Source organism: Fragaria vesca, linkage group LG4 (assembly GCF_000184155.1).
Source record: "Fragaria vesca subsp. vesca linkage group LG4, FraVesHawaii_1.0, whole genome shotgun sequence".
NCBI classification, from domain to species: Eukaryota; Viridiplantae; Streptophyta; class Magnoliopsida; order Rosales; family Rosaceae; genus Fragaria; species Fragaria vesca.
In genome coordinates, this window is record NC_020494.1 from 7381689 (window position 1) to 7397734 (window position 16046).

Here is a 16046-nt window from a genome sequence, read left to right on the forward strand (position 1 = left end):
GTCTCTCTCTCTCTCTCTCTCTCTCTCTCTCTCTCTCTCTCTCTCTCTCTCTCTCTCTCATCTATGGCCGGAATGGTGTTGAAGCTATGATGAGCTTCCCCCTTGCTCCTTCCCACATGATATGTTTAACAGAAACATAAATCCACGTCGTCTTATAATTAGAAACTTGACGAACATATATATATATATATAGCAGAACACTGGCCTTTTTCAAAAACAGTGATCGAGGCGGGTAAATATTTGAGAGGGCGATGAATTAATGCACATTTTGGTTGAAAATTAGAGGGTATATAGAGACCAACTGATTCTAGAATCACAAATACAGCAATCACCAACATTTGATGAAATAATTAATTATCAACAGAATGTTTCAAAATTGATTTACGGTTTTTTTAAGGACACAAAAGAATGAATGAGACCTTTTGTTTGTGCTTGAAATTCAGAATCACTTGCTTAGTCAATTTGTTCTTATTATTTTGTTGATTAGTGTCCTAAAAGAGTAGCAATATATTCAAATGGGCATGCAATAATTGAAAACTAAAACAGATACAAACACAAGGTTAAGGTCTAATCACTTTGACTTATTATGCTTGAAATATGCATGATTCAAATTCTTGCTATGTTTAAGGCAAAGACAATTTGGGTTTATGCATAGGGCATAAAATAAAAGTGTACGTATGTGTTTGGAAATGAAAGGGAATGAAGAGATCGAGCAAGAAGAAGCTGAAGCAAGCGACAAGCAGAAATGCATAGATGTGCGTCTGGCATATGATATGTCAGGACTTAGTCGAGCCCAAGATTCACTTTTCCATCAGCAAATTGCTATATTGTCTTGACGCTGCTAGCTATGTGTTGGCATGCATTAGGGTTCATCAATTGTTTATTCACTACTAGCTGCTAATTAAACGATGTGTAAGTGTGTAATTAACTTGTATCAATCTTCACGACCCAAAAGTATTTTCATAGTTTCTATTGCCTTTGTGCAATAGCAATTGTCCACTGCGAGGTGTGAGGGATCTCGTACTCAAGAACTAATTACATCATATCAGTATTATATCTGTGTAGTTACATTAGTAAGTGGATCAGTGTCTGAGTGAAACTCATGTTTTAGTTGTTGTATTATTATCAATTATTCTACTTCAGAGAATGTCATACCCTCTCAGTGTGGAACTTCTCATACTATGTGCAACTCATGGACATAACATTTATACTATTTTGCCATTTATCATACTATGTGCAATGCATATATACAAACATCGTGAACATGACATTGAAAATTTTGAAATAGCTTCGATGAAAAGCTTATTTGCGTTTCGCCATTTATAAGAAACATGGAGAAAAAACAAATTGTGTTATTGCATGTTTTATGAAAGCCCAAGTATTGCTGAACTCGCTGACAAGTCTATGATTAATTAGTATGTCCATTATTAATCAAGAGGAAAAAAAAAACAAAAATGAGGTATTGGAAGAAACTGATAATTATTCACAAAAATTCAACATTAAAAAAAATGAGTGCGGCTATCGGGACCTCTAAATTTACTCAGTATACCTCTCATGCTCTTTACACCTCCTTTTTAATTTTAACTACAAACATTTGCTCACTAGACATCTTTTCAAATCCTTAAAATAACCTTACGTATGTTATTCACATATATATCTTGATAATTTACTCATTATACCTCTTATTTATTCTTTAGACCTCTCATTCTTTTAATTTTTTTCTTTTTGCATATTATCATCGAGACCTCTATTTCTTGATTTTTTTTCGTTCAAACTTTTTTCATGACCTCAATTCCTTGATAATTTTTTATTTCCCATAGAATGTCACCAAACCTCCATTATTTGATCAATTTGTAAGAATTTTTTTTCAATGACATCAATTTTTCTCTTAAAAGTCAAATAACACAAAGTATTGGGTTTCAAAAACTTATATTTACCAGCTTAATACCGTCTCTCCTTATAAGTGAGAGGTCGTGAGTTCAACTCACAGTAGACTCGTTATAGCATATTAGTTGTTTATCTGAATTAAAAAAAAAAAACTTATATTTACCAATAAGAATATTCTAACATAAATTAGTTTTTCTTTTTCTATTTTACTTGTGCTAAACGATCAACGATAATAATTGTATACTATGTATGTTATTTTTTCCCCTCTATTTAATGTACATCATGAAATTATTTCAATAATTATTTAATTTTTCATTATCGATCGATTTGTTTTGCCTATATATTCTTTCACCTTGTATATATATATATGCTCTCAACATGTATGATAGTAGAAAATTTTATGTCACACGGTTGATATTGATCATAGTTTTAGCTCTAATTAAATATATAATATGTAGTAAAATTTAGAAAATTGTAAATTAGAAATTAAAAATATTTAAGGAAAATAATACAGAATACATAAATTAATTATCGAATTGGAAAGTCTGGAGAGAATAAATATACTTCTTTTTGTATGATTATTGTCCTTAATAATCATTACTTAAGAGGAGATAATTGTCATTTAATAACTCATAATAAAGAGAAGTCAAGTGAGCAAATTTGGAGATCCCAATAGTCAAGTGAGAATAGAACACAATTGTTGTTCAACTTACTTAAATATTTTATTTCTCTAATGCAGGTAGAATTTAGCTATATATAGGTTTATTAATTTTGAGTGGAGGTTCAGGATAAAAGTAAATGGTACTAATCTTTCTTAATTGTTTAAATGATTATTAGAAATGGCTTAAAAATCAGTGTAAGTGTCATTATCTGTTTTAGTGAATATTTTCCATCTTTATTAATGAATAAAAACTAATCAAAAACCATTTATGAATGTATGTTTTTTTAGAATCATCGTTAGTGCTACAAAGAATGAATTAGAACGAAAATATTTTACTAATTGAGTTACACCAAACAAATAATCATGAAATGAATGGATGGTTGTGATGATGAGGTTCATTTGCAAGACGAACACAAACTCCTTCCCCATTCAACATTTTTTTTTTTGTTTCTTCACTGCTCAACTCCATCTTTCCCTCTTAATCTGGCGCTTTGCAAAACCCACCATCACACACCTCATACACACAGCATTATTCTCTCCCTTTTCCTCTTTCTCTCTCGTGACCTCTCACAGTCACTTCGTTTTCTTCTACCAGTACAACCTCCCAAATCCAGCTCTCTATCTCTAGCTTCCATGGCAGGTTTTCCATGACACACAGTCTTCCAAAAGTCATGTTTCCCTGGCCACACTCCCATTCCCCATAACTACTCTACTCCCATTTTCAGAAAACAAAGTACAAACTAGTCTTCCATCCCAATCGTTGCATTGTACTCAACAATGGCTTTTCTCAGATTTCTCATATACACACTAATGGCTTCTCTGCAACTCTGCATGGGCGACGACCCCATCCCGGTGCAGCTCAACTACGACGTGCTCGGCCTCCTCGTCTTCAAATCCGACCTCCACGACCCTTCTTCCTACCTCTCTTCCTGGAACGAAGACGACGACTCCCCTTGCTCATGGAACTTCATCCAATGCAACCCTTCCACCGGAAGAGTCTCCCAACTCAACCTCGACGGCTTAGGCCTCAAGGGCAAACCCGGTAAAGGTCTTCAGAATCTTCAGCACCTCAAGGTACTCTCTTTATCCGGCAACAACTTCACTGGTGAGCTTAGTCCAGAGAAGCTTGCTCTCCCTCCAAGTCTCCAAACACTCAACTTAAGCCGGAACAGTTTCTCGGGACTAGTTCCCACTACTCTTGTCAACTTCAGCTCCATTAGATTTCTTGACCTGTCTCAAAACTCACTGTCTGGTTCACTCCCAGATTCTCTCTTTGGTGCTTGCTCTTCGCTTCGCTACCTTTCCTTATCTGGAAACTTGCTAGAAGGAAACTTGCCTAGTACTCTTTCTAAATGCTCCTCTTTGAATAGCCTCAACATCTCCAACAACCGTTTCTCCGGTAACCCGGATTTCGAATCCGGGATTTGGTCCTTGAAACGCCTTCGTTCTCTGGATCTTTCAAACAATGCTCTATCCGGGTTCGTGCCGAAAGGGATATCATCTATACATAATTTGAAAGAGATTTTGATTCAGAGGAACCATTTTTCTGGGACAATCCCTTTTGATATTGGACTGTGTCCTCACTTGGGTCGGATCGATTTCAGTGAAAATCTCTTCACTGGTGAGTTGCCACAGTCACTTCAGATGCTGAATTTCCTGACATTTATGAGTCTTTCAGATAATATGTTCAATGGTGATTTTCCTCAATGGATTGGGAACTTGAGTAGCCTTGAGTACTTGGACTTTTCCAACAATGGCTTCACTGGAAGCCTCCCACCATCAATGGGTGACCTTAGATCTCTCAGTTATTTAAGTTTGTCTAACAACAAACTTGTTGGGACACTTCCAACTTCTCTTGTCTACTGCAACAAGTTGTCTGTGATTCGGTTGAGGGGTAATGATTTCAGTGGGAGCATACCAGAAGGTTTGTTTGATCTTGGGTTGGAAGAGATAGACTTTTCGAATATGGGACTAACAGGTTCAATCCCACCCGGTTCGAGTAAATTGTTCGAGTCTTTGAAGATGTTGGATCTGTCAAGGAACAATCTCAAAGGCAACATTCCAGCAGAGGTGGGACTTTTCTCCAACTTGAGGTACTTGAATTTTTCATGGAACAATCTTCAATCAAGAATTCCACCAGAGCTAGGATTTTTCTCGAATCTCACTGTGTTAGATCTACGGAATAGTGCATTGTCTGGTCCAATCCCAGGAGAAATATGTGACTCTGGTAGTTTGGATATTCTCCAATTGGATGGAAATTCATTGACTGGCCCAATTCCTGATGAGATTGGGAATTGCTCATCTCTCTATTTGATGTAAGTCTGATCATCTCTCTTTCATATGAAGTTCTGTACATTGAGGTTTGAATTACGTATACCAATTACTAACTGCAAGATTTTCCCTTTTGTTGCATTTGCAGGAGTTTGTCACATAACAATTTAAGTGGTGTTATTCCAAAATCCATTTCGAAGTTGGGCAAGCTCGTGATTCTCAAGTTAGAGTTCAATGAGTTGAGTGGAGAGATACCACTAGAGCTTGGAAAATTGGAAAATCTTCTTGCTGTGAACATTTCATATAACAGATTAACAGGGAGGCTTCCTGTTGGGAGTGTGTTTCAGAGTTTGGATCAAAGTGCTTTGCAAGGAAACTTGGGTATTTGTTCACCATTGTTGAAGGGTCCATGTACAATGAATGTACCTAAGCCTCTTGTTCTTGATCCAAATGCCTACCCTAACCAAATGGGTGGTGGAGATCATAGATACCATGGCGACTCATCAGAGTCTCGAAAAGGACATCACCATATGTTCCTTAGCATATCTGCTATTGTGGCGATTTCAGCTGCTACTCTGATTGCTGTTGGAGTAATAGTCATTAGCCTTCTGAATGCATCTGCAAGAAGGAGGCCTGCATTTGTGGAAACTGCCTTGGAAAGCATGTGCTCGATGTCTTCGCGATCGGGTAGTTTGGCCTCAGGGAAGCTCATTCTGTTTGATTCAAGGTCATCCCCGGATTGGATCAGCAGTCCTGAATCACTATTGAACAAGGCCTCTGAGCTTGGGGAGGGAGTCTTTGGAACAGTCTACAAAGTTCCACTGGGAGCTCAGGGAAGAATGGTGGCAATCAAAAAGCTTGTGACAACAAACATACTCCAATGTCTTGAAGACTTTGACAGAGAAGTTCGAGTCCTTGGAAAGGCAAGGCACCCAAATCTAGTAGCCCTGAAAGGATACTACTGGACTCCACAGATGCAGCTACTTGTGAATGAGTATGCCCCCAATGGCAGCCTACAATCCAAACTCCATGATAGGCTTTATTCAAGTTCACCTCTTTCATGGGATGATAGGTTTAAAATCCTGCTAGGAACAGCAAAGGGACTTTCCCACTTGCACCATTCTTTTCGCCCTCCTATCATTCACTACAACGTAAAACCAAGCAACATACTGCTCGATGAAGACCTCAACCCGAAGATTTCAGATTTTGCACTTGCAAGGCTACTAACCAAGATCGACAGGCATGTAGTCAGTAACCGATTTCAGAGTGCATTGGGCTATGTGGCGCCGGAACTAGCTTGCCAGAGCCTAAGGGTGAATGAGAAATGCGATGTGTATGGTTTTGGCGTGTTGATCCTTGAGCTTGTGACTGGTAGAAGGCCAGTGGAATATGGGGAAGACAATGTGGTGATATTAAACGATCATGTGAAGGTTTTACTTGAACAAGGCAATGTGCTAGGATGCATTGATGTTAGCATGGGGGAGTACCCAGAAGATGAAGTCCTACCAGTGCTCAAGCTGGCCTTGGTGTGCACTTCTCAGATACCATCTTGTAGGCCAACCATGGCAGAAGTGGTGCAAATTCTTCAGATTATCAAGACTCCACTTCCACAAAGAATTGAGCGTTTCTAATTTCTCTAAGATCACATTTAGCAATCTTGCATAACTTGATAGAGATTGCTCCTTCTCGTTGTTGGAGTTTGTTCATTACTCTTTCTTTTTATTCGGATTTGATAGATAGGGAACTCCTCCATTTGTTAATTTGCTGTTCTTCTCTCCTGTAAGCAGTTTAATTTCCTGCTTGCTATTTGCAGATATCTAGCTAATTCGAAATCGATGAATTGTGCCTTTGATTGCAATTTGCATTTTGGAACACTTGTCTAGTTCAAAACAACAACATGAATTCTTGCAAGTCAAGGAAAATTTGACACTAAAGAGTTTAGGATTGAAAAAAAAAAATCACTAAACCAATTAAGGGTCTACTTCTTAATCACATCATCACCTTGTGCAAATTGAAAGCTAGTTATTTTCTTTTACTTCATCTAGCAGCTAATTACAGTATAGATACTATAGCTCTTAAAATGGTTCAACCTTCTTCTTTTGAAAGCTTGTGGAAACTGTTCTTTGAAAAGATTAGCATTGTGCACAGACATGAGACATGTAACATCTATCACTCCAGTTCACTACAGTTAAAGGTAGAACATCTGAACATGTATCTATCAGTTCAAGACGATGGTAAATTAAACTGACTTCATACATTGGTTATTGGTAGACATGATCTGTTCGACATGATCTTAAGCTAGATTACAATTGTTTTTAAAAGAGTGATTTAGTATTGATGCACCGATCGGTCACCGATGTGTTATTGATTGAACCTATTTTGGAAATGGGGGTGTTTCGTTTCACGGGGTTTTACCTTTGTTGGTCAAGAATCACAATCACACTGTGATTTTCCTTAGAGGTGACTTTATCGTGACTATATATGCATGGCTTTCGTTTTCTATAAGGTAGACGACATATAAACTTCACGGGTTTCTTTACAATTCAGCTTCACATCATGTGTGTATTATATATAACACAACAACATGAAAATCAAGTTGTATACAATAATATGGAAGAAGAATCTCCATCAACATCTATATACAATAACAAGGGAACAGAACAGGACCAATCAATAGAAACGACAGATTGAATTATGCCAATCCAATGTGATGCATGTCAAAGTCATCATTCTTTATAATCAAAACCATTTCAATATGTCTGTAAAAAATTTTATTAACATATCCCTTAAAAAATTTTATTAATACATCCCTAAATGTTAGATACACATTATTTTTTATATAGATTAGATAAGACTTTGTATGTACATAAAATTTTAACAAAAGAGATATTTATATCAAAAGTAAAGAAACCTAGTTCAAAAAAAAATATCTTGTTTAAGACTATTATTCTCCTCTACAAGAACAACGTATGTGAAGATACCAAGCCCAATCAAAAATAGCTAGCGACAACCATAGTTTCAAGCAAAAATTAAAGACAAGGTAATGGATTCTAGTGGTATTTCTCAACCTCTAAGCGAGGTATAACTTCTCTATCTTTGATCAAAATTGATCTACTACAAAATTTAGATTTTAGGGTTTGTTGTTTGATTAGATAGTACAAATTGAACTTGAAAAATTTATTTTTTACTGTTCACACATGCTAGGTCGTTCAAAAGCATTTACGTTTGAACACCAAACTAGAACTTGGGATGGTGCTATATATAATTATATATATACTCTTCTAGTTTGTTTGCCATTGATCTAACTCAATGAGAGAGATCTCAAGCAAAATCGTGCCCTCGTGACGCAAGAGATCTCACTAATGTGAATTTTCTTTTAGATCTAAAAAATATGTGTATTTAGTGAATGAGTTATGTATTTAATGAAAAAATTGTGTATTTTAAATTAGGGTATTGTATGAAATTTGGGTATGTGTATCCCGTAAAATGTTAAAACAATAAAGTTAATAGGTGGTGTATTAAGCATTGTATGTGTATCTAATAATTAGGAATGTGTTAATAAAATTTGAGTTTTTTTTTTTTTTGTTACAACTATGAGTTGGGTTTTTTCTTTTTCTTTTTTGAAAGGAACTATGAGTTGGTTATAGTTGATGATAGTATGAAACATAAATATTCTACTTTGGTGATGACACACCTCTAGAGTACGTATGGGGTACTCATCAACACAATAGGTCGTGTTTGGAAATTATTGGTTTCTACTTTCTACAAATTTGATGTTCTCATTGCAAATCTAATTGCCACACCCAGTTAAATAAAAAATAAATAAATAAACGCAAGACAATTTTATGAGAACTCTGTCTCCTATATAGATTAGCATTAGCATCGTCCTTCACAAAAAAACTGTCGCAGAGTCTTTATAAGAAGTAAGTAGATTATTTAACTCAAATTCATAGGTTTTTTTTTGTTTTTTTTTTTTTAAATAGTCAGTTACGACTTTCATATGATTTGGGGTAAAACGAAAGGCAGATGATAGCCATTACATACTCTACCGTTATCATCTACAGATAGACAAATTGATCGCTTTGAGAGAAAGAGTTTGATTCTTGTTCAAAGTGAAGCGGACTTCGAAGAATCACAGTAATAGCAAGTACAATGCAACCTGCTTTCATTTCTGTTTAGAGGCTTATTTCAATTGCCGATCCGTGCTTTGCAATTTTTGCTCTAGATTTTGATTGTCATCTGTTGTTGTTTGATTTTGCGTGGCTTCAGTTAGGAATAGAGAAGCATGTAGATTTTGTTGCGAATTCCAGTACAGGTTCTAATTAATAAATTGTTGACTTTTCTGGTGATCGGAATCTAGGCTGTGTTATTCCATGTTGTTCGTGCATTCATGGCGGGAAGTCAAAAAGACTTATAAATCGTCTTTTTGATCAAGTTTAGGGTATGCATCCTTTTGTTTTGTTGTTTGTGACGTGTCATTCTTTGCCTATGTGTCAACCTGATAGACTTTGTCTTATCTTTCTGCAGTTATGGTTTCCGAATACCATAGGTTTATCGAAGAGTTGATTAGAAAAGCCGAGAGCAGGGCTTTGTATGGAGAGGGTGCTCGTGAAGTGCATCCTCCGTCGGGTTTGGACCTTGAGTTAAGATTGGGTCCGCCCGGTCCCCTGTTGTTTGGGGTAGGACTAGACCGTAAGAGAAAGTGGCGGGAGGCGGATGGAGATAGGGCCCAATAGCCGCCGAGATCCCTCCTTAGCCCATCAGTGCCTGATGAACTTTAGGGATGGGGTTCGCCGCCCAGGAATAGAGTTTAGAGCATCTTTAACAGACTCTCTACTTTAACTCCTTAACTATTTTAGAGTGTGTTTAGCTTTTTTGGATGTTTTAGGAGCTCCAGCAAACTAGCCAAACTTGAGCTATTATGACTTTTAGCTATCTCGCTAGCTATATTTAGCTAGCGAGATGACTCAGATGAGGCTAGCTATAATTTAATACATTGCTTGTAAGATATTTTATGTGATATATAAATATATTTAAATTATTTAATTTCTATTTAAAGAATAATGTTGCTGTAATGCTAGCTAAAATAGAGAACATTGATGCAGCCGCATTTCTAAAGTGGCTAGCAAAAATGACATTTTAGCTAATTTGACTAAAATTTAACTTTAAAATGGCTAGCATTTCTAAAAATGCTCTTATAAGGCCAGCCACATCAAGTTGTGGTCGTGTACTATGCCGGGCGGTTTGTCAAGGCTTCTCGCCCAACCGAGACGTTCTTCGAGCTGTAATTTCCTTTCTTGTGCATGGCCACAGAAAGAGCTCTACCGAAGGGCCGAATTCTAGCGTTGGCGCAACGTTGTTATTGTGGATCTAATCTGACCATAAGGTTGACGTCGTTGCGGGGATTTGTGGATTTCGTAATGGAGGGAGCGGCGGTGAAGGACGGGAGGCTGCTTTTTGACAGAGAGGGTGGTGGTGACGGTGGTGAAGGTGGTGGCTGACAAGGGTTACTTTGCTCTTTGGACTAGGCTTTCTCTTGAAGCTGATTGGTTCTAGGTTGGGTTAGGGTTCTTTTGCTTTAGCCCATTTCTAATTATTTGGTTAGTCTATGCAAGTAATTGATGTGTTTACCATGTTATTCATGTAATTATTTTGTTGTGGATGTAATTAACACGCCAACACTCTCTATATTTCATGATGAAAATATTGAATGTCTCGGCTTCTTTTCTAGAGCTTTAGAAGTGCAGCAGATAAAAAAGGACAAAACAAGCGAGAAAGACTAACAGTGAATATATGGACATTTTTCAGTTAAACGATAATTTTCAGGAAAATATGAGAATGTTTTTGGTTACAAAAAAAAAAAAAAATGATTGCTTTATGATTCACGAGAAACATTTTCGCTACCTGCTAAGAATCCTAAAATATAAAATTGGAGAAGTCATTTCTGATTTTAGTGTATCATTTTCACTTTGAAGAGTGATGATAGTACATAATATGTATATTTTTTAGTTTGCTGAATAATATGCCTACCATGCCCGTGATCGATCTTTAGTCTGGTGCATCCATCTCGCATTTTTGTTGACATTCTAGGCACAACCGGTCATATTTGAATGATGTGTTGCCAGCACTTAGCAACATTGTTCGTTGCAGTCCCATGTCCCAACTAAGTAATCAAAACAAATTATTTGTTCGCTTTATTTTCTTCATTTTTATTTTTATATTACACATTAATATATTAGTGTAAATTAAAACGTTGTAATATTATCACTCATTCACCATTAATTTTTCATCAGAATAAATTGTTAATTATATAGTTGGAAAGGGAACAAAAGATACATAAGTCAGTGTTAATAGATGCCAATCATCGTCTAGTCCCGTTTCTTGATTATGGTAGTGATATTTAGGTTTAATCTAACACACTTGGTATGTGTGGTAGTGATATTCTCACACTTTGCTGGTTTTGAATGTGAATTTTGCTCGGTATATGAAAAACGAGGGTAAAACGGAAAATTACATACAAAAAATGGTGTTGTTTGGTGTATTCAGAAATTTGTTGGATACATTTGACAATACCATTTATATAATAGAGAATCTTGTGTAAAACGCTATGAGAGTCTAAGAAACATTATTCTGTATAATTCTTTATTTTTTCATCTAAGCCTAGACATGCTCAGTGATAGGATAGTTTTAAGAAATTTGTGGGACAAATGTATCTCAATTCCATGTCTATAATTGAAAAGCATTGATGATAACAATTTGAAACTTTGAATTTATTTTTTATTTTTTTTGATACAAACTTCAAATTTATTTTCGGTTTAGCAGTATATAGATGATCGGGCTAATTATCCCATAACAAAGCCCGTTTACACAACCCATTCCACGTCCCCAAGTCCAATCCACAGCGCCTAAACCTAAGGGCATAACCGTAAACCGAACACATATAAATATCCCAGACCCCATCCTCACTCCAGCTTCTGTGAGAGCCGCCGAACCCTAGAGGCCCTAGGAGAGATTCACAGAGAGCGATGACGACCCGATTCAAGAAGAACCGCAAGAAGAGAGGCCACGTGAGCGCCGGTCACGGTCGTATCGGCAAGCACCGCAAGCATCCCGGAGGTCGCGGAAACGCCGGAGGCATGCACCACCACCGCATCCTGTTCGACAAGTACCACCCGGGGTATTTCGGTAAAGTCGGTATGAGGTACTTCCACAAGCTCCGCAACAAGTTCTACTGCCCCATCGTCAACGTCGACAAGCTCTGGTCACTCGTCCCCCAGGAGGCCAAGGACAAGGCCACCAAGGACAACGTCCCCTTGATCGACGTCACTCAGCATGGATACTTCAAGATCCTCGGCAAGGGCAAGCTCCCGGCGGGCCACCCCGTCGTCGTCAAGGCCAAGCTCATCTCCAAGGTCGCTGAGAAGAAGATTAAGGAAGCCGGTGGCGCTGTCGTTCTCACCGCTTAGGTTTGGGTAGTTTTTATTCCTGTTTCAAAGTTTATGTTTCGTTCGTTTAGACTGCCAGGAGACAGCTATGTTATATTTTTGATTTTCGATGATCAGCGAATGTTTAATGGCTTTTCATATCTATGGTATTTGCTTAATTATCTATGTTTTCTTATTGGTGTCATGATTTGATTTTGTGTTTGGTATTGATGGATTCAGATGAGTTTTGATATATCGTATTGATATTTGTGGTGCTTGTTGCGTAACCCTGTATTGTGCCTTGTGTATGTGTATGAAATAAGGGTCTTGCAGCTTATTTGGTTGTCATTTGGATTGAATCTGAAGATTTGGTTCATGTTTGATTTGGAATTTGCTCCTTTAGACCAGTACCTGTTTGCCTCAAGGTTTAGTTAGAAGAATAATGAGAAACCTGTACCTACAGGATGAGGATAGAGATTTCATATCCTCATTTTGGATGTGCACTGTCTGAACCGACATAATGGTATTTTAACTCAAGGAAGTCTCTCAGCTTGCCCTTAGAGCTATACCATGATTGGATTTGCACCAGTCCAGTTGTTTGATACTTATTTATGTTCGTCCTGGTCACTTAATGTGATCTTCCTATTAATCTTTAGCAGTTCTTTTCACATTATATTTGTAGGAGTGATATTTGGATATGCTTTACACTATTCTGCTAGTCATAAGCACAGGATTAGCCTTATGTTTTTTACCTACTGTACGGCATTCTAGCCCTCAAGTTTGAACTCGTAGAACTCATTAACAGTTCCACCAATTGCTTTGGTTTATATATCCATCATATTGGATAGTCTTGTAGATTGTTCTCGTGAACTTGTTTTCATGTGTTATGTAGTGTTTAGGATGCTGCTGATTGTACATAATCATTTTTCCATTGAACAGCTGCATTTGCGGTTTGTATGTTGTTTTTACAAGCAGTGTCTTTTAAACTAGATTGGCTAACATGGCATTTTAGTAGTGGTTTCTGCAACTATGTCTAAGTTATTCGATGTTCTTCTGTAGTGTGATGATTTCAATTTCATCTCTGTAATTGGTAGACAACATATACTTGAATAATATAAACTACAAAGAAGGTACTGGATTTCAATTCCAACTACTGATAACTCGAAGCTCAAAACTATTGGGAATGTCCTGTGACCTTTTTTTTCTTTGTTTTCTTTAATCTGAAGGGGGAGTGGGGGAGCATCCACTCCCTTTCCTCTCTAGTAGTAAAAGATAGGGGTGGGCATAAAAAACCGTAATCCTAAACCGGTCCCGAAATTTGCGGAGACGGGACGGGATTTAAATCTTAAAACGTTAGGCCTGTCATGTTTTTATATAACAGGACGGGACACGAGACGGATAATTCAAGTCTTGTTTAGGTTTGTCATGTTCCGACTATTTTAATGATTGATTTTTTATTGATTAAGATGTGATTTGAGCATTTCATTTAAATGTTTTGATCTTAGCTCTTTGTTTCTTTAAGTTACTAGATTGTCACCAATTCAATAACAGTGATGTTTAATATTTTAATTTGTTGATTGTTGTAGACTCTTTACTCTCTTGTTGAAAAGTAACAGTATAAACTCTCTTATTACACTGTGTTATATTTATAAATATATTATAAAATACTTATTAATACATAATAAAGTAAAGAGCAATATAAAACTATGGAACTCTTTCTTTTGCTCACAAGTTTATTTTCAATTTTTTTATTCCGGGATTGGATTTGTCCCGTCCCGTTCCATCCCATCCCAACCGGGATAAGACTCGGGTGGGATGAAATTTAAAAAATGCAAAGCTCGTCCCGTCCCGTCCCGATTTCAATGCCTGGGACGGGCCGTGGGATTAGCTCCATCCCGTCCCATCTCGTCTCATGAGTTGGTTTTTCAATGTTTATATAGCCTTTGATGAGTCCCCTCTAAACGGATGAGACAAATTTGGTCCAAGTGCTCAAAGAGAACAAAAAGTCACTTGGCCTTATTCGTATGAAGAATGTATGTATCAGGTTCTTTTAGTTGATTATGTGATTCAATGCACACGACTCACATAGTTAAAGTGGCTAATGTTGATACCCAAAATGTAACTTGATTTTGTAAACAGCTCGAGGGTCAAATATTGGATTTTAATTCGAACTGAGGCCCATTAGATCAATATTAGGGTCAACAAGTAAAGGTTTAGAGTACAACTCTTCATCGTTCACGGACTATGACACGTTGCTCATTTTGGGTAATGGGCAAGTGACAAGGTTCATATTCAAAACCTAAAAGAGGCAAGTCACGCCATGTCACGCCATGTCATACCTAATAATAAGCAAAGGGACGTCTTACGGGCCAAGCCCCTCCCAAGATAAAGTTATTCGAAGCCCATTTTGGAGTCTGGTCAGGCCATGTTCATTCATGCCCAAACATACTCCCTCTAGGTACGTGGTTCTTTATGGACACGCTTCTACGACTACGTGTCCGCTCACTTCACACACACCAAGCAAACTCGTGTACAATTATCCTACCCCGTCTATCACAACATGCCACGCGGCTAATTAGTAACGTGGACCTAAGACACTATGCCAAATGGGGGCTTATTAGTGGGTTGTGGTGTGGAAGGATACATGATTTTGCAAGGCCTATGAATGATAAATGTCAACTGTCCAAAACGTCTTGGGAATCGATGACCAAACTTGAAAAAGAAGGTGTCATTCTATCTGGGGATTAAGGGTATCTCTGCAATACAAACATTAGTACAACTAATATCTACAAGTATTATTTACATCAGTGGTGTTTACATGGTCACCTAGTGACTAAGGAAATCATGGTCAATCACCGTTAGATGTAAATCCAAGGGTGGAAAACAAAATAACTTAACTTTAAAATAATACTTCCCACTCTTAAATTTACATCCAATAATAATTGACCATGATTTCCTTGGTCACTAGTGAACACTAATGTTATTCACATATATACAATTAAAATACAAAATACATGATCAACTCTCACACGCATAGAAAACGTTTGAAGAACATCAGTAAATATGTTATCTAAATTTCAACTGTCCCAAGTCGATGTCGTCTTGATACCGAAAAAATGCTGGAAAGACTACATTCCAGTGACTTATGTCGGGTCTCAAGTTTTTGGGTCCAACTTTGGGATTCATAACGTGAGCTTCCCATCATCTTTTTGATTAATTTGTGACATGAGAATGAAGAACAAAATTTTTACTTAAACTTTGCATAGAGCCCTAGCAAAAGGAAATAAAAGAAAGTCCTCGAATTCTTCGTCGAAAATGCAGTTTAGTAAGCTGCCGAAAACTGCCTTTCTCAAGGTGCCTACTTTGGATTCTATTGCTCATTTCCGCATTAATGCTCTTGGACAAATATTTGGCTGGGAATGAAGTATGTAACTTTGTCTTCAAGGAATGATAACTCGTCTTGAGAAAATTCAAACAAAACTAAATCCTCCAAAATGAGTGAAATAAACCATTTCGGACTTCAACTTAATGCTTCTTGAGGGCTGTTTTGCTCGCGAATTTTCTTCGACTTCTCTTGAGATTTCTGACCAGTAAAATGATCATTCTCCATATTCTAGAACTACTTCATAAACAAGATCTTAATTGTCGGGTCTTAGCTTTCTATTATCCATAATCGCTCCACAAAATACCTAATAAAGAATGTCATGAGATTAGTGGAGTCATGTTGTGAATAGGAGAAGTCTTCTTTACTTACCACTTTACCAGTTATTACAAGTTTATTACTGAGAGAGAGAGGGGGGGGG

At 37.1% G+C, this 16046-nt stretch overlaps 2 protein-coding genes and 1 pseudogene across 3 annotated transcripts in view; 2 read left to right on the forward strand and 1 right to left on the reverse strand.

The window, feature by feature from the left end:
- Positions 1-3325: 3325 nt before the first annotated feature.
- LOC101304562 (probably inactive leucine-rich repeat receptor-like protein kinase At3g28040-like) lies at positions 3326-6545 on the forward strand. Its single transcript, XM_004296627.1, has 2 exons — positions 3326-4863; positions 4968-6545. The coding sequence occupies exons 1-2, from the start codon at positions 3326-3328 to the stop codon at positions 6448-6450; spliced, it is 3021 nt and encodes a 1006-aa protein (XP_004296675.1). The 3' UTR covers positions 6451-6545.
- Positions 6546-11789: 5244 nt separating this feature from the next.
- LOC101304858 (60S ribosomal protein L27a-3-like) lies at positions 11790-12493 on the forward strand. Its single transcript, XM_004296628.1, has one exon. It carries the CDS (start codon positions 11845-11847, stop codon positions 12283-12285), a length of 441 nt encoding a protein of 146 aa, XP_004296676.1. The 5' UTR covers positions 11790-11844; the 3' UTR covers positions 12286-12493.
- Positions 12494-15862: 3369 nt separating this feature from the next.
- LOC101301289 overlaps positions 15863-16046 on the reverse strand; it is an 8583-nt pseudogene continuing 8399 nt past the window's right edge. The window contains exon 3 of the transcript XR_184572.1: positions 15863-15919. The product of XR_184572.1 is annotated as an ABC transporter F family member 4-like (transcript). The remainder of the gene's footprint in view (positions 15920-16046) is intronic.